The 26,315-nt window shown below is 35.6% G+C and overlaps 1 protein-coding gene across 6 annotated transcripts in view; it reads left to right on the plus strand.

Moving 5' to 3' along the window:
* Positions 1-23,381, plus strand: part of QKI (QKI, KH domain containing RNA binding) — a 155,855-nt gene extending 132,474 nt beyond the window's left edge. The window contains exons 5-8 of one of the 6 annotated variants that reach the window (XM_040628038.1): positions 8,665-8,752; positions 10,149-10,445; positions 13,206-13,280; positions 17,345-23,381. In XM_040628038.1, the coding sequence (XP_040483972.1) occupies positions 8,665-8,752; positions 10,149-10,445; positions 13,206-13,280; positions 17,345-17,361 (477 nt within the window). In that variant the 3' untranslated portion in view covers positions 17,362-23,381. The other 5 variants (XM_040628039.1, XM_040628037.1, XM_040628042.1 and 2 more) reach the window with 5 other exon arrangements.
* Positions 23,382-26,315: the final 2,934 nt, after the last annotated feature.

Raw genomic sequence — 26,315 nt, forward strand, 5'->3', positions numbered from 1 at the left:
AAAACTTAATCTTATTTGTCTTCATTGCAGTTGTTACACATCATAGAGGTCAAATGCTACCAGATGATATTTGAAGAAATTACCTGCCTTTTTTTCTTCCCTGCTCTGTTCTCCCTTGGCCTTAATGTGAGGTTCAAAGTTTTAGTCAGCTATTTACAATGAAGGTATGCCTTTAGATATCTTACAGAACAATAAAGAAAAAAATTAAGGTGCGAAGCAATCAAAATTAATGGCTTCAGTGTCAACGTAATGACTACATCCAAAAATAGTTTGCGTGTTAATGAAACTAGCGGTAGTGACCTCGCATTGCTCTGAGGAACAGACAGTTTTCTGCCTCTACTCTAGACTTAGAGGTCATTATGCTGTGCTTGATGGCTCAGAAATCTCATCAATATTTCCTAGTGCAAATAGGTTACTTTATAGAATCCCTGTAGTAGGTTGTCATTATACAGTAGCATTACCTGGAAGTCTTTCAAGACCATAATTAACAGTTTTATCACAGATGTTTATGGGTGAGCTTAGTTTTCTATTAACCCACTAACAGTGTAGGTAACATTTTACCTATGTACTCTGGATGCTTTTTAGACAGAGTTGCGGTTATCTTCAAATCCTTAAAGTGGTTCATGATCCTTTCCCCATAGTTTTCTATTTGGTCTTTTACTACATCCTGTGTGAACTTCTTCATAGCAGCTATTTCACTTTATTGAACTTGCTTTACTTTTCTGTCTCTATGCAAACTAAACTATCAGTCTTAAATACAAGGGCCACATTTAATTCTTTATATACCTAGACTAATGATTGGTCTTTTGTATGTAATCGGTATTTTGTTAGAAAAAAATAAATTCCTTTTCCTTCCTGTAGACTCATTGCTTAATCTGAATCCATATGAATTTAATATGTTACTATTTTTTGAACTTCTTGTCAGGCATTTGTTATACACCCTACAAGTGTCTACTCACCTCTCTTCCACCATTACCACTGCATGTATACTTTTCAAACTTTTTACCTTCTTTTCCCTATACCTCCCACAACTAACCCATTTTTAGGTCATCATCATTTTTAGGTATCTGTTCTTTATCTTCTTCTGTAGAATCAGGCTCTCCTAAGCTCAAAATTTGTAATTATATGTCCTTCCTTTTATTGTCCCAGCCATATAGTCTGATAATGTCCACCTAAAGTAATCTATTTCAGAGGACTTCTTTTTCTATAAAATAATTTTGTGGCTTGACTGATACTAGTGTAGTATATAGCCCAAGGTGTGGATCATATAAATCTTTCAAAAGTTTGTCATTCCTGTTAAGCTTACCACAAAGAATAAAATTTCAGATTGTGTCATACTGTGTTTCACATAGGAAGAAGTACTTCTGAGATCTTTACTACTTTTAATAGATCTGTTTATACTTTGTTAAGAAAAGGACATATTAAAGTTAAAAAAAAAAAGTATTTATTAGGGGCGCTTGGGTGGCCCAGTTGGTAGAGCATCTGACTCTTGGTTTTGGCTCAGGTCATGATCTCAGAGTCGTGAGATCAATCCCTGCCTTGTGTTCAGCACAGAGTTGGCTTGAGATCATCATAGAGTCCACATAAATTTTTGACACAAAATGACAGGTTGGTGACATAAAAGAAGTTGGTGTGGCTAAATGCCAGTCTGGGAAATTCAGACCCTACGAAGTAGTAATGGGGAGCCATTTCTATATCAGGAAAACAAAAGCCACAGTAGGATTTTCAGTGGAGAGAAGCAGTAAAGTAATTGGTTAAACAGGTGTTGAAAACTGCAAGAGGAGCAGCAGGGTGTGATACAGATTTAGAAACTATAGGCAGCAGCTATTACTCCAGGGCTGGGAGAGAAAAGAGAGAGATTGGTACTGTTGTTAGATCTTAAGCACTTTGAGAAAGTCTGTGCAGATGTAACTGAGACCTCTGACAAAGTGGTGCCTCCTGGCTGGTAATAGAAACATGGTAGCTCAGAGGAGTAGATGAACTGGTTGGCTGGTGCTATTCCTCATGGGTGAGACACAAGAAAGCTGGTTTGAGAAGTGCTGGGAAGGAAGCGTGGAGCCTGAGAACAACTGGCATAGGAAGGAGCATCCCTTCTCCCCTCCTCTGGCTCTTCAGTCTTGCTTTAATGCCCTCCACTGTGCCTCTCAGTTGTGAGAACCTGACAAAATCAGCCAGCAAAGAAGAAATGGTAGTATACAGAGTCCTAAACCCAGTATTGAAAGCATAGAGCAGGTCAGTTTGGAACTTAATAATTGCTACATCTTCTTGGAGAAAAATACTCTAAAACAGTGCAGGAGGTTAATCTTTCTATTAGCATCACAGGATAAGTTAGAGTAAATAGATTCCAGATTTATATTCAGCTCTGTACCTGACATCTCCACTTGGCTGTTTAAATAGCCAAGGCATTAGCATTTTCAAACTTAATATTTCAAACAGAACTCTTGATTCCATTTCCCTCAGTCTTTCCCTTCTCATTAAATGGAGCCACCATTTTACTTGATTGCTTAATCCAAAAACCTGAACATTATTCTTTCATGTCTCCTTTCCCTCATGTGTTAACATCCCAACTAGCTATCAAGACCTTTCGAGTTATCTTTGCCATCTGCTACTACTTCCACCCCAGTCCAGTACATCTCTGTCACTGGGACTGAAGTCAAGCTCCTGACTGGTCTCTCATCATACTCAAGCTCCAAACAGTCCATTCACAGAAAAACGGAATGTGCCTTTAAAGACAGATTCTGTTCTGTTTCTGTCCTGTATAAAACCCTCTATTTAAATTTAAGTCAGTTATGTTCTTTGTAAAACTTTTCTTTAGCTGGCAGACCAGATACAAGTGATGATTGGTATTAAAATTTTTTATAAACTTTGGTCATTGTCCCGTTTTTTCTTTCTCTACTAATTTCTTGTTCAGCTAAGTGAATTAGTCATGTACTTTTTCTTTTATGTTTGGAAAACCTTTTCTACTCATTTTCTTTTCTTTCTTTCTTTCTTTCTTTCTTTCTTTCTTTCTTTCTTTCTTTCTTTCTTTCTTTCTTTTTTGAGATTTTATTTGAGAGAGCGCACGCACAAGGAGGGGGAAGGGGCAGCGGAAGAGGGAGAAGCAGACTCCCCACTGAACAGGGAGCCCAATGTGGGCCTCCATCCCAGGACCTGGGGATTGTGACCTGAGCCGAAGGCAGATGCTTAACCAACTGAGCCACCTAGACATCCCACTATTCATTATTTTAAATTTATAGAAAAGAATAAATTTTTTTTAATGTCAGTAAACAAGTTCATCTTTGCAAGGCGTTAGAAGCTATGAGAAGACCGGTTTAATTGGTTATTCGTTAATTTATGGATACAAGTCACATGAGAAATTTCCTAAAAACCACATGATAAAATAGAAAAAATGAGATAGTACATGGCTTTTTACTTTTGAGTCTCCCAAAAGGAGCAACATAGATTTAGGAAAATGATACCATTATGTGAGGGTGTGGTTAGGAAAGACTCTGGAGGGAACAGTCATCTAGGCTATCAAAAGAAGTATGCAGAGGATGCTTCTGGATAGGATCTTGTCTAACTTGAGGGCAGAAAAACACAAGTGCGCTTCTAGGGAACAGTGGGCAGATGATTTTGACTAATGCAAAATATTTGCAAATATGGCTGCTTATAGAAATTGCTCAGTGCCTTGATTGCTAAGCTGGAGAGTTTAGCTTTTCTTATAGGCAATTTATTTTACTAATCACATTTTGATGATTTGGAAATATTCATACATTTGCTTCAGTTCTCTTTTGTAATTAGTAGTAGAGTTTTTTTTTTTTAATGTGTACTTTATAAATTTAAAGCTGCCAAATAAATATGATTTTCTTCATTTCTTATGTGAGGTCTTTGATGAATCCAAAAGGTAATTCCACTTACAGGCACTACATAAAGGAGACGGTATGATAAAGAGTTTAGATCAGCTACAGTGGGTTGGAAGCCAGTTTTGCAGTATGACCATATGCGACATTGGATAAGCTGCCTAACCTGTCTAAGCCTCAGGGATAACACAGAACCAGTGCCATAGACGTGTTATAAAGCGTTAATGTGTAGATGATGAAAATCTGATATCTAGCTTTAATAAGGTATAGCAATATATAAATTGTTCTACTTCAAAATGCTAAGACCTCTGCACTCCCAATCTAGTATTAACCATGACCTATTTCTGTCACTTTAACATAGCTGTTAAATATAGCTGATAACATAGCTGTAAATTATTATAGTATATGTGTAGATTATTTATACAGATCTGTAATCTGTCTTCCATAATTGTAAACCCCCAAAAAGTTCAGAAAAGAAAAGAAAAATAATTTGTCTTCACTATCCTACTTAGTGTATTTTTATGTTTGTCACAGATTGGATTTTTGGAGTATTCCTCCAGACCCATCGGGGATGTTATGTAATCCTTGGTATAATATCTTTATACAAATCTGAAAAATTCTCAAAATACTTCTGATGCCACAGGTTTTAGATAGGGGGCAGTGGACCTGTAGAGAAGTTAGCAGATGTTTGTTATATTTTTTAAACTTTTATGTTTCAAACGTATGTTATTCATAAGTTCAGTAACCTTTACATAATGTTTTTCATATAAAATATGAGAGAAATATTCATTTATCCTGTGACCTAGCAATTCCACCTCTAGGTGTGTATTCAAGAAATGGGGAAAAAAACTATATTCACAAAAATACTTTGTATGAGAATTTTCACAGTGGCTTTATGCACAATATCCAAAAATATCCCAGTGTCCATAGCAGAAGAATGGATAAAGAAATGAAATACTCCTCAGCTTGTCAAAACAAGTGTACTACTGACACGTGCAACAGTATGGAAGTTTCATAAATAATGCTGAGAGAAAGAAGCTGGGCACACAAAGTATATACTCTGTGATTCCATTATATGAAATTCTAGAATAGGAAAAACTAAACTGGTGATAAAAATCAGACCGGGGGTTTCCAGTAGCAGAGGGTGGGGAGGATCTTTCGTGAGAAGAGGCACAATGGAACTTTCTGAGTTGATTGAACCATCCTGTGACTTGATATGCATTCATGAAAACTGACTGAATGTTGCACTTAAGATCTCTGCATTTCACTGCATATAAATTATATCTAGGATTTTAAAATATAGAGCAAATAGTTGAGAAATGAGCATTTATAAAGTTCTAGATGACCACTTTGATTCAGCATTTTAAAATACCTTTTATGATCTGAGTTTTGGTTAAGAACAGCTGCTTTTGTGCGTCCCATCTCTATAGAGGTGTTTGTTCCTGTGCAAGTTCTACAAAAACGCCTTTTGAAATGTCTAGAGTTGAGATACATGATTTCAGAATGCCGTATTTGATCAGCTTTTATCTTTGAGAGAGAAGGAAACACCAAATAAACTCCTGATATGAAGCCTGGCTGGTAGAAGCTCCAGAGCTTCTGGACTATAGAAAAAGCTTAGTAGAGAGTACCTAGGAAATCAGCACATTTTCTTACCTGAAGTTGTGTTTGAAAGAGAGGTGGTATACACCTTCAACAGCATTCAGGTGGGTTATGATGTCAAGTTTCATTGACAAAACCAGGACAAGAAGGTTTAAATAACTACTTCTGTGTTAGTAATTCTGTAATGAACTCTGTAAACTCTTGAGACACAGCATCATGCTTTGTGAGTGCAGAATGGCGGGCGAGGTGGTGAGAAGTGATGAAGATGCCAGAGTGAAGCTTATTCTGGAGTGGGACCACCAGGTTTAAATTCCAGCTTCGCCAGCTAAGTTCTGTGCTCTGCTAGGAGGTGTTAGTGTAACCTGTCATAATGTGATGTAATCAGTGTGCATACTGTAATTCGTAACTTGTGAATCATAGTGGCCTCCGGCGAGGTCATTGTGGCAAAATCCATTGCTGCTTCCTAATGAAGACTGTGCTGCTCTGGGTTTTATTCTCCACTTGGGTGGGGTAGGGAGGGGGTCTCTGCTGATGACACTACATGTGTTCCGTATCCTGCACCCTGTAAAAGGCACACACATACATGCACAAACCCTGATGTGCACACATGTATTTCTTCCATCATCTTTCTCTTTGGCTTTCTCCTATGTTTTTTGGGTTTTTTTTAAAGATTTTATTTATTTATTTGACAGAGAGAGAGCCAGCGAGAGAGGGAACACAAGAAGGGGAGTGGGAGAGGAAGAAGCAGGCTCCCAGCAGAGGAGCCTGATGGGGGACTCCATCCCAGAACGCCAGGATCACACTCTGAGCCAAAGGCAGACGCTTAAGGACTGAGCCACCCAGGCGCCCCTGGCTTTCTCCTATGTTTTAACACTGCATCACCAGCTAACGAGTGTGGTTATATTGTTATCCCAAAAAAAACAGTTGGGTGAAAACATGTGCTCCAGTATCTATCTCTTCCCTGTACAGCACTCTCTGATGGCATTATGTCACATCACTTTTAACATCTTTATTTCTCTTACTTGATGACGTTTTCAAACATGTACCATTGTTTCCCTGTTGAAAGTGACTGAAGGTATACCTATTGCTTTTTTTTTAATGTAGAGTATAATTAAATACTTCTGGTATTCTATTATATATAGATTTAAATTTGAAATGACTTGAGTTTTTAATGTCACTAGTTTTCAGGGAACAAGTTTAAGGAATTTGGGTTAGATAATGGATTGCTAATTTGTCCCTTTTGTTGCTGATGCTTGCTTATTTTTATCATTAACAAGTAATTGCTACAGCTTTCAAAGAAATTGTATTCACTTTTTTCTCAGTCATCTTTGTACAAGTCCATAGGGGTCAAGGAGTAGTAATTCCACAAGCATTCAAGTATCTTCTCTATTTTCTCCTACAAAGTAGGTTTTTGAAAAGTTGGCAGTGACGCCTTAAACTTTGTCTTACGATGGTTTCACTCGTCTTTTTAATTCTTTGTGATTTATTAAAAGCCGGTTTAGCAGTTCTGTTTACTATATAGTATCCTTTTTGCTATAGTGCCAAAGACAGAGTTTTGTATATCATTAACAGTTGCAGTAGAAAGGAAGGACAGAGAAGCTTGTCATCTGGTCCTGCTCCTTTCTGAATCAGGTCAGAGAAGAGTGCCATTGGTTACTTTGTTTTTAAATATTAGGTACTGAGGATTAGATAATGCATAAAATATGTGAGTAGTGTATAGTTCACCATCTACTACTGTCTTCAGGAATGAACCTTGGTAAATGGACCTTCACCTACTGCTCTTTTGCCGTAGCTAATGTTACCCTATAGGATTTAGATACTTGAGATTTGGAAATAAAGATTTTTTCATACCAGTCATTTAGAAGTCCTAGCAAAAATAACTTTTGGGACAGGGTAAATGGGAATATGGGCAGTGATAAATAAGAAGTAGTCTCTGTTCTTAAGGAACTTACTTTGGTAGTGGTGACATACATGAAACTATAAATCGGGATAGAAACAGTATAATCTACGGATGGCTCTTTGAGAAGGTAGCATTTGGGTTGGGTTTGCAGAGATTAGGATTTAAAATGAGGGTAGAGTGGAGTGCTGAGGAGCATTCAAGATAGGGGAAATAGGAATATGCGCAGAGATGCGTAACAGGGAGTGATTTGATTTGATTTATAGTATATGTGTAAAAAGTAGTACAAGAATAATTGCTTTAACTTGAGAAGATAAATTGGTCCCAGATCCACAGATAGCTTAAATGGTTTATATTTTTAGATAGCAAGAAACTATGAAGGGTTTTAAGACATGAAAATGTTAAGGAACATTAAGAAGAAAAGTTGTGTTTGGTGCAGTTAATCTTACCATTGTATAGATTGATTGGAGAACAGATACCATTAACATAATACTGTGGTAGTTTTGGTAATACACCAAAAATGACTAGAACAAAAGTGACAACAGTCAACGGAAATGGGGCAAGTCCAAGGTAAATGGGATGGCCAGACATTTTGATGGTCAGAGACAATCCTGGTTTTTTAAGCCTGTCACCGTCTATAGTTGTTAAGCGCTTTTACTTTTAAATGTCTCATGGGTTGGGCACTGCATCATATGGTGGCGCTAAAGACAGTTTTGCTTTAGAATGATGATAATATTTACTAATTGAGGGGAGAGAGGGATGTTGGCATAAGAGAGCAGAATATATATTCAAATTTTAGAAATTCATATGATTGTGATTTTATTAAATTTTCCCTTTTGGAAAATTAAACAAAATTCTCATACGTGAATACCACCATCATATGTTGTATATTTAAAATCCCAGTTTGGCGGGGGGGTTGCTTGGTTTTTTGTGGGTTGTTGGTTTTTTTTTCCCTTTAATGAGCACATCGAGTTCTTGAATCTGCTACAAAATGATGCTGAAGTGAATAAATATACTGTATTTAATCTTAGCTAACATTTTTATTTATTCCATTTTGCAAAGCTTTTGGGGGAACTTTAATAAATCAGTGTAGTTTACATAAAAAATTCCCACACAGAAGTGTGACTAGTGGCAATTGAGAGCATCCTGTGTATCAGTATGTCAGCACCTTTTGGTTCCCTGGTGTTTTGTTTTTGTTTTTGTTTGTTCCCTGATTGAAGCAAGTGGCTATAGTCACATATTCCCTATTTTAAGGCTTGTGAGTAGATAAGGCTGTGATGTACGTGGACCATCTTAAGTGCTAACTGCTCTTGTGTTTTCCATGTATAGGCAGAGGGAGAAGACAGCCTGAAGAAGATGCAGCTGATGGAGCTTGCAATCCTGAATGGCACCTACAGAGATGCCAACATTAAATCACGTAAGAATGAGACTGAGGTCTATGGTTACAGCCGTATCAGCTGTTTAGTCCTCACACCTTTCTCCTTTTGGCAGTGCAACACATGAACAGTCATACAAAGTGAGGAGTCAAAATAATTGTCGCTTGATATGGGGCTAACAGTCCCATTTTTACTGCTTTCATGAATTGGGGACATTCTCCTTCATTTTATGGCAGCATGTCTTAAGTTTTGGGTTTATAAATTTCATTGTTTTGGTGAAATTTCAACTTCTAAATATGAGTTTCAGGAAATTTTCTATTCTGTTAACTACAGATTTAAGGCTTCTAGCTTATTTTGTTATATTTATGCAAAAGACACAATTTTTTTTAAACTTGTTTTTTAAAAAGCTAATTTGGAATGTATCTGAAAGCAGTGACCCTTCTGTCAAATTCTGTCCTTTCACCTTGCTTGCTAATGTTCCCCTCCAGTATTTTTCTCTGTTGATTTCGTATGTGAATGAGTTCACAGAGAGCAGTAGGTGATACTATTTCTAATCCCATTTTTCCTTAAGATGTATTTGTGGATGCTTTCATAAACTTGAAGAGGATTGCTTTTTTATATTTTAAGGCAATTGAAGGTTCACAAGTTTTTTAAAGAACATAATCTCCTATTTAAATTACTAGCTTTTTTTTTTTTTTTTTTTTTTTTTTTTTAAAGAAGTAGAAGTTTAAAGTCCTGGCCAACTTTCCAAAGTATAGGCAGTTTAGTGGGTTCAGAAGTCATTGCTTCGCAAAACGGTTGGCTTTAATTTATTCATGAAAATGAGTAGATTATTAATAGTATTATATTCAGGAATGGGACTTTTTTACATTTTTTTTCTATGAAGTTTATTACAGATGCAGGAAATTTATATAAAACTAGTAGTGGGTTGACTTATTACAGTAAAAATTATTCTTCTTTTACTTTGAAACTTAAGCTATTCTTAAGAAATAAACCAAAACTGTATTTCTGTGGACTCCAATTCCAAAAAATTTCTTAACATCTTTTAATGCGAGTGTTTTCGTGTGCTTCTGCATGTACCTGTAGTCTCATGAGATCGTAAAAACAGAGATAGATCAAATATATGAACTGAATATAACCTATTTTAATGGTCTTACTCTTTTTTGTTTTTTTGTTTTTTGGGTTTTTTTTGTTTTGTTTTTACAGAGGCTTGTTAATTTTTGCACATTTATTCATAATCACACTGGGAAAGGGGAAGCTGTTTGCATTTGATCGGTGTGCTTTGGCATTTTGTGTGATCAGCGCATGTACTAATGATTTCCTTTTATTTTTCTTCTTTCCTGCTTTTCCTTTCTTTTTCCTACTTCCCTCTCATTTTCCATATTTTATACTGCTGTCTCTACACTTCCTCCTACATTTCTTTGCTTACTGTAGCAGCCCTTGCCTTTTCTCTTGCAGCAACAGCCCAGGCTGCTCCAAGGATTATCACTGGGCCTGCGCCTGTTCTCCCACCAGCTGCCCTGCGTACTCCTACGCCAGCTGGCCCTACCATAATGCCTTTGATCAGACAAATACAGACCGCTGTCATGCCAAACGGAACTCCTCACCCGACTGCTGCAATAGTTCCTCCGGGGCCCGAAGCTGGTTTGATCTACACACCCTATGAGTACCCCTACACGTTGGCACCAGCTACATCAATCCTTGAGTATCCTATTGAACCTAGTGGTGTATTAGGTAAGTTGTTCTTCCTATGTGGCTGGCAGTATTCTTCTTCATAACTTCTGTGCCTCAGACTTTGAAATGATTGTATTAGTTTTAGAGAGGCAAGGCAAGTTTCCATTAGGAAGACGGAAGTCTGGAGTGTTTTATTTCAGCCTCTCTTAATGGCTCCCCTTTTGAAGAATTGCATCTTAAATTTGCTCAGATTCTCTTTGGTAACTCAAATTCACTTTGGGTAAATCAGTTAAGTTATAAACATTTTAAACAGAAAATACTTTTCACCATTGATATCACTGAGGTCATTCTGAGTTTGGCCTAACCCCTCCGTTGGCTCCACTGCCTACAGTAAGAGTCCTTTCATCTTAGGGAGTTACTTAATTGTCAACAAAATTTTAAATTTCTGTGTGGAAATGTTTTGAGATCTTTTTTAAAACTGTTATTATTGTCTGTGTGTTTTCTAATATTTGTGATCACTTAAAATATGAAAGAGACCAGGTATATTAGTTGGATTCTTCAGGTTTCCTCAGTTTTTCTCTTTTGAAGTTCTAGTTTATATCAGACATAAGAAAAACTCCTAATTTCACTAGTATAGTATGGAATTGATAAGTAAATACCAAGTCACTGTTTTAGAATCACCTTTGAGGCAAAAATTAAGATCAGACTATGAACGCTTGGTTTTACATGAACAAAAAAAGTGGTGTGCTTGAAAAAGACATTACTGATGCCTTTTTTTTATAGAGTGGATTGAAATGCCAGTCATGCCTGATATTTCAGCCCATTGACTTGCTGGATGAAGGACTAGAATACAGCAGCTGTTATAACACGACCAGTCAATGTGGGACAAACTGTTTCCGTGCTGCCCCTTTGTTTTACCAGACAGAATTTGAATACTTTTTTTTCCTTGAATTGTATATGACCTTGGTGCTGCATGCATGCTGTTGACTCTTAGGACTTTGATCTTTTAAGGTTTTTTTTTCCAGCATTAATACTGATTTATAAAAATTTGAAAGTCTTTAATGAACCCGGACACTAAGATTTAAACTTGAAAATTATTTGTTCAATTAAAGAAAGCTGCAGTGCTCTGTATGTTATCTGTGTGTGTGCACGCACTCAGGTGCCTTTTGTTTCATGAGCAAATATAGTTTATTGTACATGTTTTCCGTTTATCTCTAAATCATTGTATAAAGTGTCACAGGTTAGAATTATACTATAGAATTGTTTATGAGAGGCTTGTTTCTGTTGCACACTTCTTGAAGCATTTTTAAAATAACATGTAACATGTAACCTGTTTACGTTTCCTTTCTGTTAACGCTCTGTCCTGTGGCCCCATGCCTGCTCCTTTCCCCAGAGCTCCTCTCTGCTGCACGCACAGCGTCTGTTCGAGGAGTTTGTTGCTTCCTGCAGGGCTGGCACTCTTAGCCACCAGCTGCTGTTCCAGCACTCTCAATGCAAGATCTCGCTGATTTTGCCTCGTGGAATTATACTTGTCTAAGATTAGTTTATCTAAAATGAAAAAGGGGTGATGGACCAGTTTACTGCTTAGAAACAGCAAGAGGCACTGCAGTTTCTCATTTTAAGCAATGTGTTTTTTGTTGTGTTGGGAAATTTTTATTTATAATAATAATTAGACTGACAAAAGCAAAATGTACAGATACCTAATTGGCATTCATAAAATGAATAATAATGAGTACTAAATTACCAAAATCCATTATCAATCTTATTTCTTGCTTTGCCACCTAAGCAGTAAAACATGACATTGAGCACTTGGAGAACTGAGAAAATTATCTCAAATTGCTAAGTTATAATAAATTTGCACACAGATAACATGCATGATATATATCACGTCTCACATAATATTATTTTAAAATAAGCAGTGCCCTTCAAAACAGATGCAGACATGTGTGTTGGTGGTAGTGAGGAGATTGGTATTAGCATCAAATCTTCATTGATGACTAATTTTTAATTCCCTTCCTTTTATCTTTAGGTATGGCTTTCCCAACGAAAGGCTAAGAATTCAAGAACGGTCTTAACTGAACCCTCATCAGATCTGAATTTAACAAATGCTTAGTCTCAGCAGCCTCCGGGGGGGGTGGGGGGGAAAGCTTAGCCTAGCAGTCAGTGACTTACTTGCACTTTTTGCACACTGATAGAAAGTAAAAGTATGTTATTAATTTGGTTTAGTCTGTAATCTTACAAAGTAACGGTAATTTATAAAGGAGTGTATAGTAGTATACTGACTGCTAAGTGTACTATACTGTTTGCTTTACTAATCACCTAATTCATTGCAGTTCATACTTATTGACTCAAAGTTTAAAACCACAATCTGTAGGCTTTAAGAATTGCTTTTAAACCTTTTTAAGTGGTAAACTCTGGAAGTGGTCTTAAGGTTAGCAAATAATTGTCAGTATTAAACATGGCATTATTTAAGTGGTCCTGCTGCAAGAAAGGCACTTCAGTGAATATGTGACTAGTAAAGCTTAAATATGTTTGGATCTAATAGAATTCATGAAATACTGTAACTTGGGATTGTGAATGAATGGATAAAATAGGTTAAGGCCAAGATGTTTGAAATGAATGCAATATTAATAGACGCATATATACACAACATACTATGGTTAATTTTAAAACTACTGTGCCTTAACGTATTTCTTAAAATGAAACTTTTGTAGTAAATGAACATTTGAAATCCATTTTGATAAACCTGCTGTTAATGTTTGTTTTCTTTTCCCTTGTGAATGTTTTCTAACTTTGTCTTGGTGATTGCAATTTAACTAGGTGCGGTGGCTACTAAAGTTCGAAGGCACGATATGCGCGTCCATCCTTACCAAAGGATTGTGACCGCAGACCGAGGTTAGTGTAGCTCTGCAGCTCTTGTTTCTAAGAAATGCGCTGGGTGTCCATAAAGTTTGCAACACCACACCTGATGGAAAAATATAACTGCTTACCTGCACACCATTTCTTTTCTTTTCTTTTTCTAAATTGATTTGTCGTAATTGACAGATAAGGGTTGGGATTTTTTTTTTCTTTTTCTTTCCTTTCCTTTCCTTTTTTTTTTTTCCTCCCTATTTTAACTTATTAAATCCTATATTAGTATGTACTGTGATTTATTCCTACTAAAACATAAATTAGTCCATTTGGGGAGCTATTAAATTTTGATGTCGCCTTAATTATTTTTCAGTCCTAATTTTTGCTAAAATTTACCTTTTACTTGTTCTGAAATTTTGGGTTGGTTTTGCAAAATGAGCTGAGCGGATGGTGCTTTAATGAGAGAAGTAAAGGAATATATGCCTCCTGTGTCCTTATGGAGAAAACTGAAGATTTAGTTTCCATTTTCCTTTTTCATAAGATATTTGAGCCACTTTATAAACATGAGGTTATACATGTCAAGTACTTAGCTGAAATCAACAAAGTAAGGACTGTGAAGATAACTTTGATGCAGTTGGATTTTTTTTTTTTTTTTTTTTTTTTTTTTTTTTTTTTTTAGTAAATGAGAAAATCAATTCCCTTTTTTTCTTACATTCTCCTGCCAAAATGGATCCTTTGATTTTTGTCATTTGCTGCTAAAATATATTATCTGAAGGTAAACTATCTCTTAAAGTTCTGTGGAGACATGAATCCAGCTTTGAATATCCTTTTTGACTAACCTGTGACTGGAAAACAAGTCTTCATTTTTCTCCTTTTCAACATTTGTAATTTGTGTCCTGTATATGCCCTTGGACCCTTTTATAAATTATTTATGTTTTTGAGGAGTGATATTTTCGGTTTATTGACATTGAATTGTTTTCTAAGTTTGTCATCACAGGTTAAGAATCCGAAGCAAGGTAGAAAAAGATTTTTATCAAGCTTCTATTATGGCACATTTATTACTTACTAATTAAGTTGATTGAAGTCTCTAATAATTAGTGGGAAAAGTGATGGAATTTACACTCCTGTCCTACAATTTACACTCCTATCCTTCATCTTCTATGAACTTCTGAACGACCTACCTGCTTCACATGGTTCTCCTGAATACTGATGATAAATATTGGACACAGCTCTTGTCCACATCAGAATAAAATACTTTCCAAAGACATTGATGATATTTATTTAGCATCATACATAATTAAAGAGCCTTGAATTGAAGACTTTTAACTAATACGTACATTACTTGTGATTATTCAGTGAACAAAATAAATAGACCCCAAGCTCAGTGATGATCTGTGACAATAATGCACCTTGTAGGTGTGTCATGTACAAGTGTATGCACCACCTTCTTGCAGAACAAACCTCCTAGTGAAGGAGGAAATTTTTTTAAGTCACTTTAGATTTAAGGAAACCAGATAATTCCATGAATAATTTGAAGCTTTTTTTTTTTCCTTCACATTCTTAATGTCTGTAATAGTTTAAAAGAGTATTTTAAAGTAGTTTTTCTTCTATTGATCTTTCTCTTCCTGCCCCTTTTAGGAGATTTCTCATAATTTTGTTTTAACACAGTAATTATTGGCTATTCAATGTTGCAGTACCTTGAGATAGTTGAAAATATTAGGAAGATTTTATAGTATTTGGAAATGACTACACATTCCATGCATGGCTCTTTCGTAGTTATATGTGTTTTTGATTAGTCTTTTCAGTTTTATTCAAAATGCAATGTCAGCAAACCGAAATGCTACTTTTTTTATTTTCCTTAAATAACAGAATACTTGTATACTGCTGTTACTATCACTGTATGCACTCATTGGGTCTAAGGGAGATGTCTGAAGTCCTTCATTTAAATTATTTTATGATACTACTGTTTTCTCTATTTTTGAGGTTTTTTTTTTTTAATTTTTGAAGGGAAGAATAATATAAGCATTCATTTAATGCAAGGAAACTCAGCCCTTGGACATATAACCATGTAATTTTATATAAGTATTTAGAGTACTGCATGGTTGACAAATATATCTAGTTCTTACTAAAAAAGAAAACCCACTTCTACACATATTTCGAAACTGAATTTGAAGCCTGTAAAAGACCAACTGACGTTTTAGTTGTAATGAACCCTAAGTGATTTTGCACGGTCGATACACCTGTGTGTGCTGTAGGAGGCCAGGACTTGGCAGAGGATGTATTCTAGGTGTACTGGTATATAGATATAAGTGGTAATTTGCTTCGTTTGTATATTCCACACACAAAAGAAACCATAATCAGAATCTGAGTGATGATTTATGAAAACCATCATTTACATAATTTGTATAAGAATCTTAGTACAATTTTAATCAAAATTTAAAGAAATATCAAAAATGCTTTAAGATTCTGTATTTTAGGAGTACTTCCTATGAAGTGGTATGACTACATCGTGTTAAATATTTATTTTCTTCTTTAATTTTGGAATAGCAGTTTTTATTTTAAATAAAATTCCACTTATTTTTAAGAAATTCAGGGAAGATTTGGTCACATTGAAGATACAGTATTTTTGTAGTATTTATAAACTATCCTAAATGATAGACTCTAGAAAGCATTTTTGTTACATGAAAGTAAACCAGTCCATTATATAGATCATTTCAGATAACTCTGTGAACATTATACCTACTGGGTTATGATTTATGAAATGGCATGGAATCTACCTTTGCACTGAATATTTTTTCATTCATATCTCCTCTGCCTTAGTCACAATGGCAACAGTACAGAAAATTCTATCAAACCTCAGAATATAGTAGAAATAATTAAGCTGTTGAATGAGTCTTAAAAATCATACTACTGTTAAGTGGACCAAGTTTGGTGAAGCAGAATGTGACAGAGGTTGATTATAAGGAAGGAACAACTCGAGGACACTGGGGACGATAACTTTCCACTTGAGAACTACTTTATGTTTTACTGTAATTTTTTAATTTTTTTTTGTTCTGTTTGTTGTTTTGCAAAAGAAAATAGTATTTACAGGTGGCTTCTTTTAAAATATAAAATATAAAGCAGGAATGTATATGAAATGTCAGATTTTATTGTATTTGCAGAGTATTAGCTTTGAAATTGAATAAAGAAAGCTGTTTGTAGTTTTAAAATGCCTTATTGGTATCAATTAGAAATTTCTTCTATTTTTTGATGTACTTAGAGCTTTTTGAGTATAGAATTTTAAATGGCAGGATTTTACAGTGTTTACATGCAAGTGCATTTTATAAGTGTTCTATATGTGTAAAATAGTATTTTCAACTGGAAAATGTTGGCTAGCGCAAAAGGCCTGGCCTTTTTCTGGTTCCCATGATGTTGCCTACACTGCTAGACTGCAGTTTAGTATTGCTTTGTATCATAAGGCCAAGAAATTCCATGTTGTTTGTAAATAGAATAATTGAAAAAGCAATAAACATTTATTGAACAAAAGAAACCTTGTTTGGCCCAGAGTTTATGTTGAACCAAATTGTTCACAGAAATTTAAATTTCTTTAGATTCATTTCTGTTAATCATCAGTTATTAATAATCACATCCATCATTAATAGTTGCTTTAATGCTTGCATCTGAGAGAATACTAATGCTTAATAGCAGTCAGATACTGATAACTGCACTGACTGTTTCAGAATTCTGTATATCAAACCTATTCATTGTTGTTCTCCAATTTCCTTCATTGACTGCTACTAACTATTAGTTGTTAGTTGTATTTTATTTCTATTTTTTCTTGTTAACCGGTTATTTTTTTGTTTTTTGGTTTTTTTTTTTTTGTTTTGTTTTTGTGGGAGTGGGCTCTCCTTCATTTGTTCAAATCATGATATGAAACTGTCATGATTTTTATTGTATTCTGTAGATGGTGTCAATCAGTTTGTCAGAATTAAACATGCTTTTTTTTTATTAGTTGTGATTAGTTTTTCATGTTGTCATTAAGCCGTCACTAGCTGAAACTAATCTCTTCTCTATCTTTTCTTTTCTTTTTTTTTTTTTTTTTGTTTTGTTTTTTGTTTCTAACCACCCAGCCGCCACCGGCAACTAACCTATGACCTTCTGACCTCTGAACTCTTCACCCAATGATGACCTGACCATGCCTGCCTGCTGATCAGTTAACTGGTAATCGCCTTTGCTTGCCTGTCGTCAGTGCAGCGAGCTGAGGCACTTGTCCGTTCGTCTTACCATCTAACCAAACAAAAGACAAAGAAATTGTTGTCCTCCAACTCAGCTTTTGGTTTTTCTTTCTGTTTGGGTGAAAGTGGTTCTAGAACCTGCACTGAATAGTAGTAAAGCAATAAGGCCCAATTCATCCCACGGCACTGATCATCTTTTCATGTCCTACCCTAAGCGAACGGTAAGAAGGCCTCACTTCAGAAGGGGAGACAGATGGCCCTTAACTACTCAGTGACAGAGGCAGTTACTGTGAGAGACTTCTAGGAACCTTCTTCTCATAGCGAGTCACAGCTCTCTGAATGTACTGTGTGATGATGCATCATGCATGAACCTTTGGTCAGGGATGTCATTGGTGAAGTGATTTCAAAAAGTATTCAAAATTTGATATGCTGTTTAGTCACTACAGTGCCCTCAAAGGGCAGAAGTTGCAGCCTTTTTTATATTGCCTGCCAAAATTTGAAGTATTAGAAGTGTGCCATGAGAGAAAAAACTTAAGGAATTTTGAGAAGTAATGCAAAGAGCAAAACTGCAACACTATTTTTAAAAAGATAAATATCTGAGTTAAACTTACTGAACTTTTATTTTACAACCTCCTTTAAAAAATATACGAGAACAAGGTACATGCATTATGTGTCACATTACTGGGCAAACTGTTCAAATATTTTTTTTAAACCTCCCTGTATAGAAAAAAAATCATTAAGGATGTAAAAGCCATGCTTGCCTATTTGCTGTATACATGTAATGAAATTGTAGATAAAGTGTAGTGCATTGAAACAAATGAACAAAAAGTAGATACTTTTACTATACAAGGGTGCTGGTGCAGAAAAAAATATATATATTTTTGGAAATGTAGCATTTTATACTTTCAAGTGTTATAAAAAAAAAAAAGAAAAAGAACAAAGAAACCCTTTATTTCATTAAATGATTTTTTCTGGTGGTTGTCAAGAAACAAAAGACCAAAAGAGCCTTTTTGTCTTTCTTTTTTATTTTTTAAGTATTGGAATAAGTCTAAAGAAAAGAAAGTGCCTTATTTTCCTTCATGGTCATTTAGTCAAGTGTCTTGTAAGATCAGCTCCTCCCTCAGAATACAAGTTAATGCATGTTACTCAGTCGCCCGCCCAGTATGTGAAAGAAGATTTGAGGGGAGACAAATGAGTTGATGGTTTGAATTATATGATTTTTGCCACATTACCTTGATAGAAATTTGCCAAATCTGATACTGTGAAGAAATTTGATAACTTTTCTAATGTCTGACAAGTAAGTTTTAAAACATCATTCTTTTAAAATCGTAATTGAGTGCTTTTGGTTATTGTGATATTTAACCGCAGCCCACAAGGTTCTGAGATAAAAATTATGTGTGATCTGAATATCAGTTTACAGACAAAAGTAGAACTTTATTTTATTCAGAGAAGGGGGAGGGGTGTGTGTTGGATTTTTTCTTACGGAGATAATAGTATTCTTAGTGAACTTTTTCACAAAAATGAATCTTTGTGATTTTCATTCTGGATAACAGTATATTTTAATGGCCCACATTTAATCAGACTTCTTTCTACCATACCAGATCACTTGGGTAGTCTGTATCTTTGGTGGTTTTAGTAACCTAAGAGGCCTCCCACCCCCGACACACACCTTTTTTTTTTTTTTTTAACTTAAAAAAATAAAAACTGGCATCATTGTGCATATAAATGCTCAACTACATGTGAGTTTAAGCTTCCAGTTTCTCATGAAATTCAGTTAGGTTTGTAGTTGAAGCGATTTGTGCGCAGAGCCGACTACATCTAAACACTCAAGTTAAATAATCCTTAACTGCTCAGTACCGGATGTGGCAAATACCAAGTGGCAGCGGAGCCCCCGCTCATCAGCTCGTTCCCTCTTGCACACCTTCACAGCTTCACGGTCACAGGTCAGCAGTAAGCTCAGTAAGCACCTTCGTGGTGACCTCCTCCATCATCTTGTCTCACTTGGAAACCGTTTTCAGTTTATTTACTATGCAATAGACATTCATTGTTTTGTATTCAGCTAGCGTCGGTTTAATGTGCCACTGCTTTGTCTTTCTGTTACACATACAGTTGTTTTGATTTATTTACAATATATGCTGTGCCATTTTGATTTTTATTTTGTTTGGTTGGTTGAATAAATTTGCGACACTCGAACACTTGAGGTGATAGTAGTTTAAAAACAATACCAGTATTTGATCCAGTTTCATCTCAACTACGTTATGCCTGGACATTTTAGATGTTTATCAAAGGTCTTTTATGGGGAAGAAAGTAAATGTATGAAATAAATGTGTGACATTTATGAGTAATGTTGGCTCTGAACAAACTTTTGAAAACTTAGTTGATAAAATTTTGGATCAACTGAAAAAAGCATGACTTTTGAAATCTCTGAATGCCTTGGTTCTCAGTATTATCATTCTTTATTGAATTTATTTCTTATTAAAATATGTAGTTTTTAAGACTTCTTTTCTGACAGTATTATGTAATTTTTTAGCGTGGGTAGATGGGAGTGTCGCTTGTATGTTACCGTACAGCTGACATGTATTTTTGTCAATTCTTTATTATCTTAGTAGTTTCATGCTATGTATGTATCATAACCAACCTATTGCCTATGAGAAACATGTAAGATAATGTATTTACAGCCATTGTTACAAGTTTATAATGTATTTTTCTATCTTGTTTTATATGTATGTTATATAACATTCAAAAAGAATTTTTTTCTTGATTGAGAAAAGGATACAAAATGCAGAATCCACAATTTTGATAACTGAAAATTGCCAATTGTTTTGCAGTACTTTATTATATTGGGCGTCTTGTCTTTCTTGGGCTTTTAGTTAGCTAATGAATGAATACATTAGACACTTTTGGGTTTTAGTTGGGATTTTACATAGCTTGCATTTTAATTCTTTGGTTCTTTGCTGTTTCTATTAACCCATAGCATTATTTTAATAAATGTTATAATACCAACCTACTAACTCTGGACTATGTCTGTTTATTAACCTTTTCGTGTTTAATTAAAATAAATAAAGACAAAAGAATGTAAAGTCTTGAGTTACTGGACTAACCCTGAAGAACGTGACCACAGATAACATAGCGTGACTTGTTTTTATGTCGTTTGTCAGCTGACAATTGCGCACACTACTGTCAAAATGGCTTTGGTTATTGTGGCCTTTTTACCTTGGGGGGTAGGTGCCAGTAGAGATGGGAACAAAGTAGCATTGGTTTGAGGCTTTCTTCTAGTCTTGCCACTTGCCTTTCAGCCTCTTGCATTACTAATTCCACACTTTCTTATTTTTCCTTCCCCAAAATAATCACTGTCTGCTCAGTGTAAAGAGTAAAGAGATTCGTTGTGATGATATACCCCAAAAACCAGTTTGATTCTTTGTTGAACCATTTCTTTTAATTTCTGTTAGAAATTAATTAATTTTAATTTATGGTCATACTACAAAGCAAAGAATCTGATGAGGCTTTGCCTTTATTCACATTTGTGTTTTAATTGGACATTTTTCCTTTATAAAGTGTTGAACTGTTTTAGTCACTGTTCCTTTTGGGGTGGGGTGGGGGTGGGGGGCTCAACCAGGTAAAGCCAAAGGTGGAGTGGCCCTGTTTCTCAGGACAGTCCAAAGTAAGCCATTAACAATGACAACGCACCCCGCCGCCTCTTGTAACCCCCTAGTGAGAGATGAGATAGCATCCTTGAGTTTTCCTGTGGTGGTCTTTCTCTCTCACCCTCTTCCAAAATACAGCCAGAATACTCCATTAATACAAGAAGTTTAAGGGAGAATGACAGTGGCATTTGAGAAATTATATCGCATTCTTTCTTGCATGCAAGTCAATTTAAGATTAAGTATCTTCATGCTTTTCTTGGCTGCAACTTAGGTAAATTGACCTCCACACGTGAATTTTTTAATTTAACTCTTGACATACATTTTTATTTCACAGATATTGGTAATTTCCTTTTCTGTGAAACAGTTCTCCTGAGTAGTAAGTTCTCAGGATGAATTTTTATGTTTGTAAATATTGGCTTATTTTTGTAAATTACACTTTATTTATTTTAAAGTTCTAAAACTTGGGGCTGAAATGAGTTACATGTCATAAAAGACGTAACTATACCAATATGCCATTAACCAATCAGACTGTCAAAGTACTCCCATATTTATATATTCCCATAGTATATCTACATAAATGAATTATATAGAATAGTGATAACAGCTAATTTAATCATCATAGAGATAGTTGTTTGAATCCAACAAATGTTTCTTTGATGGGGGGTCGTATATTATTGTTAGGTGGAGCTTTAATATTCTATCTGTAAATGTTCTCATTGCCGTACGTTTCATATATTATTTTGTAAAAATTTGAAGATCTGTCAAGCTGCTAATCTATAAGTCATCATGGTACCGTGTCACTTAAATTGATGAATTTCTATGCAACTCACTACACATTCTCTGAAGCCTATGAATACAGTCTCATCTCATTTTCAGTTAATGGTACTTCATGTATAAGTACGTCATATTGTCACCTTTCATGTTGGAAAAGTTGTAGAAGACTTTTTAAAAAGTGCAAAGAACAGTACAAATCCTATTTTAATACAAGTTGTAATAGTATTAAAAAGGAAACTACCAAATTCTTAGAATGATAAAATGCTAGTCTGTTGCTTTATACTATCATTTGACAGAACAATTGAAAGTTAAGCTTTCAGTTGAGAAGTTGGTAAAACTAATGTACTTAGTAGTTAAGCATGTTTTTCTTGGGCAAAACGTCAGGAAGAACGTAGCATGAAAGAGGACACACACCCTAGTGCGGCCACTTGCCCACACACAGTAGCCCCCCCTGAGCTGTTGAAGCACCCTGTTCACAAAGGCAAGATGTGTACGTTCATACACAAAAGAGGTGGTTAAGATTTTCTTCTGAAAAGAATTAAAAATACTAGGTAAATAGGATCTAAATTTTCTAGTGCAGTGAAAGCAGACAATAGGTTTAAATGAAATTGCTCATTACCAAATCAAGAGTCGTCTTTACCAGTGAAGCCTAACACTTTTATGTATCCTATATGACAGTTCACGGTTTCTCCAGTTTTTTGTTTTTCGTTTGCTTGTTTGGGATAAAATGTGTTTTTCTTTGGTAACGATTAACTATTTCAGGATTTCTAGCAAGTGATTTTTAGTAGAATGAAATGTAATGCTAAATTATAATAGCGAAAATGACTTAGAAAACTTTTTTGACTCACGAACTTTCTAAGAAGCGCCCAAGGTAGTTTTTTAACATTGTCACAATCCCTTAATACCTTTATCTAAAATAGAAAAAATACTACATTTTATAGGCAACATTTTTAGAAATATTCATATGGTACACACATGTAATTTTGTCTGTGGTTTCTTTCATGAAAAATTAATTTGAAATGCCTTTGTTACAAAGAGACTTAAAATTCTGTGCATACCTGGTACTCAATGCTGAATCAAACTGGTTCACCTAAGCGTAGTGCTCTCCTGTCTGTGTTTCTGCTGCACTAATTGCCAGGGGCGGGAGAGAGAGAAGGAGGAAAAATTAATTCAGAGTAGAAGTGGATGGCAGGTGCAGCAAATAGCAACACAATGTTGAGTTCGCATCGCTTAGATTTTGCTGTCCCTTCTTGGCAAAAGACATCACCTGTGGAAAAAGCTCAGCTCCCAGGGTAAAAAACTATATATATATATATATTTTTTAAATGCTATTATTAAGTTTTGATTACCAAATACATCTTTTATGGTTTATACTGTAGTGGTGTGTGTAAGACATTTAGAACTTGTGGAAATTGTATATATAGAGAAAAGTTTGCATAGGTCTCAAATCACATGTGAATGGAGAACCACGTATGACTGTACATGAAGTGCAATAAAACCAACTGGAAAAAGTGCATGTGCTTCATCCTCTGCAGCCACCTGCGGCCCACAGTGCTGCTTACGCCCCCTCCCCCACCTAGAAACATCACCATACAGACTGCACATTTCCGTTTTTAGTTTCTGATGCTTTTAACACTACTTAAAAGATAATCTGACGTTATGGAGCTCTGTCACTTCACTGGAAGGTGACCATAGTATTTGCCTTGATTTCAGTGACGAAGAAAAGGAAATCAATAAACAGACTTCTACAGTATTCCTCAGCTGGGTGTACATACAAAATAGTTCTCGTTACTAATTGAGAAATAGTTTACAATTTATAGTCTTTACACATAAGAAAGAAGAAAGGAATGCTGCCAAATCTCGGTCTTGTCAGCTATGTGAAAAGGACTAGTGTCAATTTCTTGAACAAAGCAGAAGAATTGATAAAAAGATTGCTTCTGGTAGTTTGAAGCCTGTTCTCTAAAGATTTCATCTTGACATCCAAGTTTTATGACTCCCCTGTACCTGCACTTTCCCCAGTTCTTACTTGTCTGTATGATCTCCAAACTTCTTCTTTCTGATCCCAAGAATCCTCTTTGTCTTTGGCAGTATTTGTCTCACACACTTCTCAAAGTAGCTGGCAGAGGTACGATCCTGAGAACAACTGTTCCAGCAGCCCACAGCTGGGGTTTGAGCTGGCCTGGGCAGTGTTGCTGTTGTAATTGCCTTCCAACATTTAAAGTCTAAAGATTAGACTTCAAAAAAAAAAAAGTTTTCACAAGGTCCGCACTTCAAAATACCTAGAATGCTGAAGGCTGCATTGTCACATGGTAGCCATCAAGTTGAAAGTAATGTTGATACTCCCTTAAAACCATGCACTCCCAAGTTTGTCATCACCCCTCCCTTACGCGCGCGCACACACACACTCTCACTCCCACTCCTTACTGCCCTTGGTTTCACAACTAACTCTTGATTTCCTTAATCCTATCTTGCTTTAATTTTACCCTCAACTCCCTGGTTCCTGTAGGTATCTGAGCTTTCCTCTCCAGATCCAGAAAATAATTCTGACTTCAAGCCTCAAAGTAGCTTCTCAAAAGGTATAATTTGTAAAGCAGGTTTTAATGTTTTTCCTCCTGGAAAAGTCAGATGAGTATGTTTCTAAATTAATAAAAAAAAAATGATTAGCCTATCATTCATGTTATATTAATATTTAATTAGGGAGGAATTTCTATTAAGTGAGTGAAGGGGGTAGATGATATTTGGGTTTCCTTCCTAATGTAATTTTTTATAATTATCAGCTACCTCTTTATAGTAACTCTCTGTGGTCTTGTTAGAAGACTGTTAAACCAGTGGAACATTTAACAATTATGTTAAAAATATTCCACAGCTAAAAGAGAACAGTAGTGATAGTTTGTGATTACACTTTTCCAGAAAATGTGTATTAAAATTAAGTTTTTCCAGTCATGCTATATTGTGAAGTATATGGAGCACACACCATCATAAAAGTGCTTATTTGTGTGTGCGTGCTATATGACAGTTCCAGAGAGCATCTCAAAATTAGGGGGGAAATGTAACTTCTGTTTTTGTTTTTTAATGTATTCTCCTGTTACGTAACTGGATATTATTCTCTGGTTACTTAACTGGATACTAAGGAAAGTCAGGAAAGAATGGTTAAGATCAAGTAGAGAAGAAAATATTTGCAGATGAATCCACAAGTATTTTCTTGCAGAACTGTTCGGGAGTTGATAATAAAAATTTCATGATCACTCATTTACTTAGAACTTCTATCAAGGTTGGGAATGAATAAAATAACGTGGTTATGCTTAAAACCTGAATTTTGAAAGCTGCTCTTATAATCACAGTGTTTGAAATTTTGTCTTATAAAAGTGAGACAGATTAGTGGTGTAAATGGAAGTTTGCCTTGAATACATTCTAATTAAATGACTTATGTTAATGAGCGATGCTTTTGCCCATTGTTTGCTCAGTGAGGTAAAAAACTGAAAAATTGTTCAAAGCTTAAACTTAAGATTTCTAGGTGGTGGGAAGACTTAAAACTTGAAGTTAGTGGGTGGAGTGCATATGAACACACCTACCTCGGACTCAGGTCTGAACTGGAATGTCGGAAGAAAACCAGACTCACAAATCGAACATAAAAATGCCCCGCCCTAAACTGCTGTTCAAGCATCAGTTTGGGGGGGGGGGTGCTGGTTAACAGTAAAGTTGGATTTTATGTCGAAGGAAAAACACTGGGAAAGTCTGATTTCATATCTGGAAGTAGTTGGTCATCACTAAATTATCAGTGTCGGTTCTAAAACGAATTAGATACCTCCCATTGCTCTCGGGGCGCATAATAAAAGCAGCCTGGTAAGGGGACACACAAAAGGAAAAATGTAGTTTAAGTGTTCGGTATTCCAAAGGCCACTGCATTTTCATTGAATTCTATGTATTTGACAAAGAGATTTTGTACTATTCAAGAAAAATCACTGTTGTGGACTCCAGCAATTGCCTGTATACCATTAAACTAATAAATACCAAAAAGTCCTTTTATATATATCTTGACTCCTTCAAAGAGCCGTTAACCCACATTTTTCCAAACTGCTTGTTATAGTCTACTGAGGATTCTCTGTCTCCATACTTGGCTCCATTCTAGACACTTCCGAGCACAGAAAAGTTGAATCACATGGCATGCATAGTAATCTGAACTAAAGCTAGTGAGAAGTGATTGCCAGGATGCACAACTTGTTTTAATTACTGGAATCCACGTGTAATATTTTTATCTGGAGAACTCCGCATCCCAGCACGTGCTCAATGAACTGCAGCCAGCAAGCGTGTGCGTTTTTACGGGGACTGCTGGGAAGCTCCTTCTTCCCTGACCTCTGGATCCCCTAGCTTCAAGGACTGTGTACTTTCAAGACCGAATCGAACAGAGCTAACAAAGCAAAAAACACATAAATTTAAATAATTTACAA

Source organism: Ursus maritimus, unplaced genomic scaffold, assembly GCF_017311325.1.
Source record: "Ursus maritimus isolate PB19 unplaced genomic scaffold, ASM1731132v1 scaffold_13, whole genome shotgun sequence".
In the NCBI taxonomy this organism is placed as follows: Eukaryota; Metazoa; Chordata; class Mammalia; order Carnivora; family Ursidae; genus Ursus; species Ursus maritimus.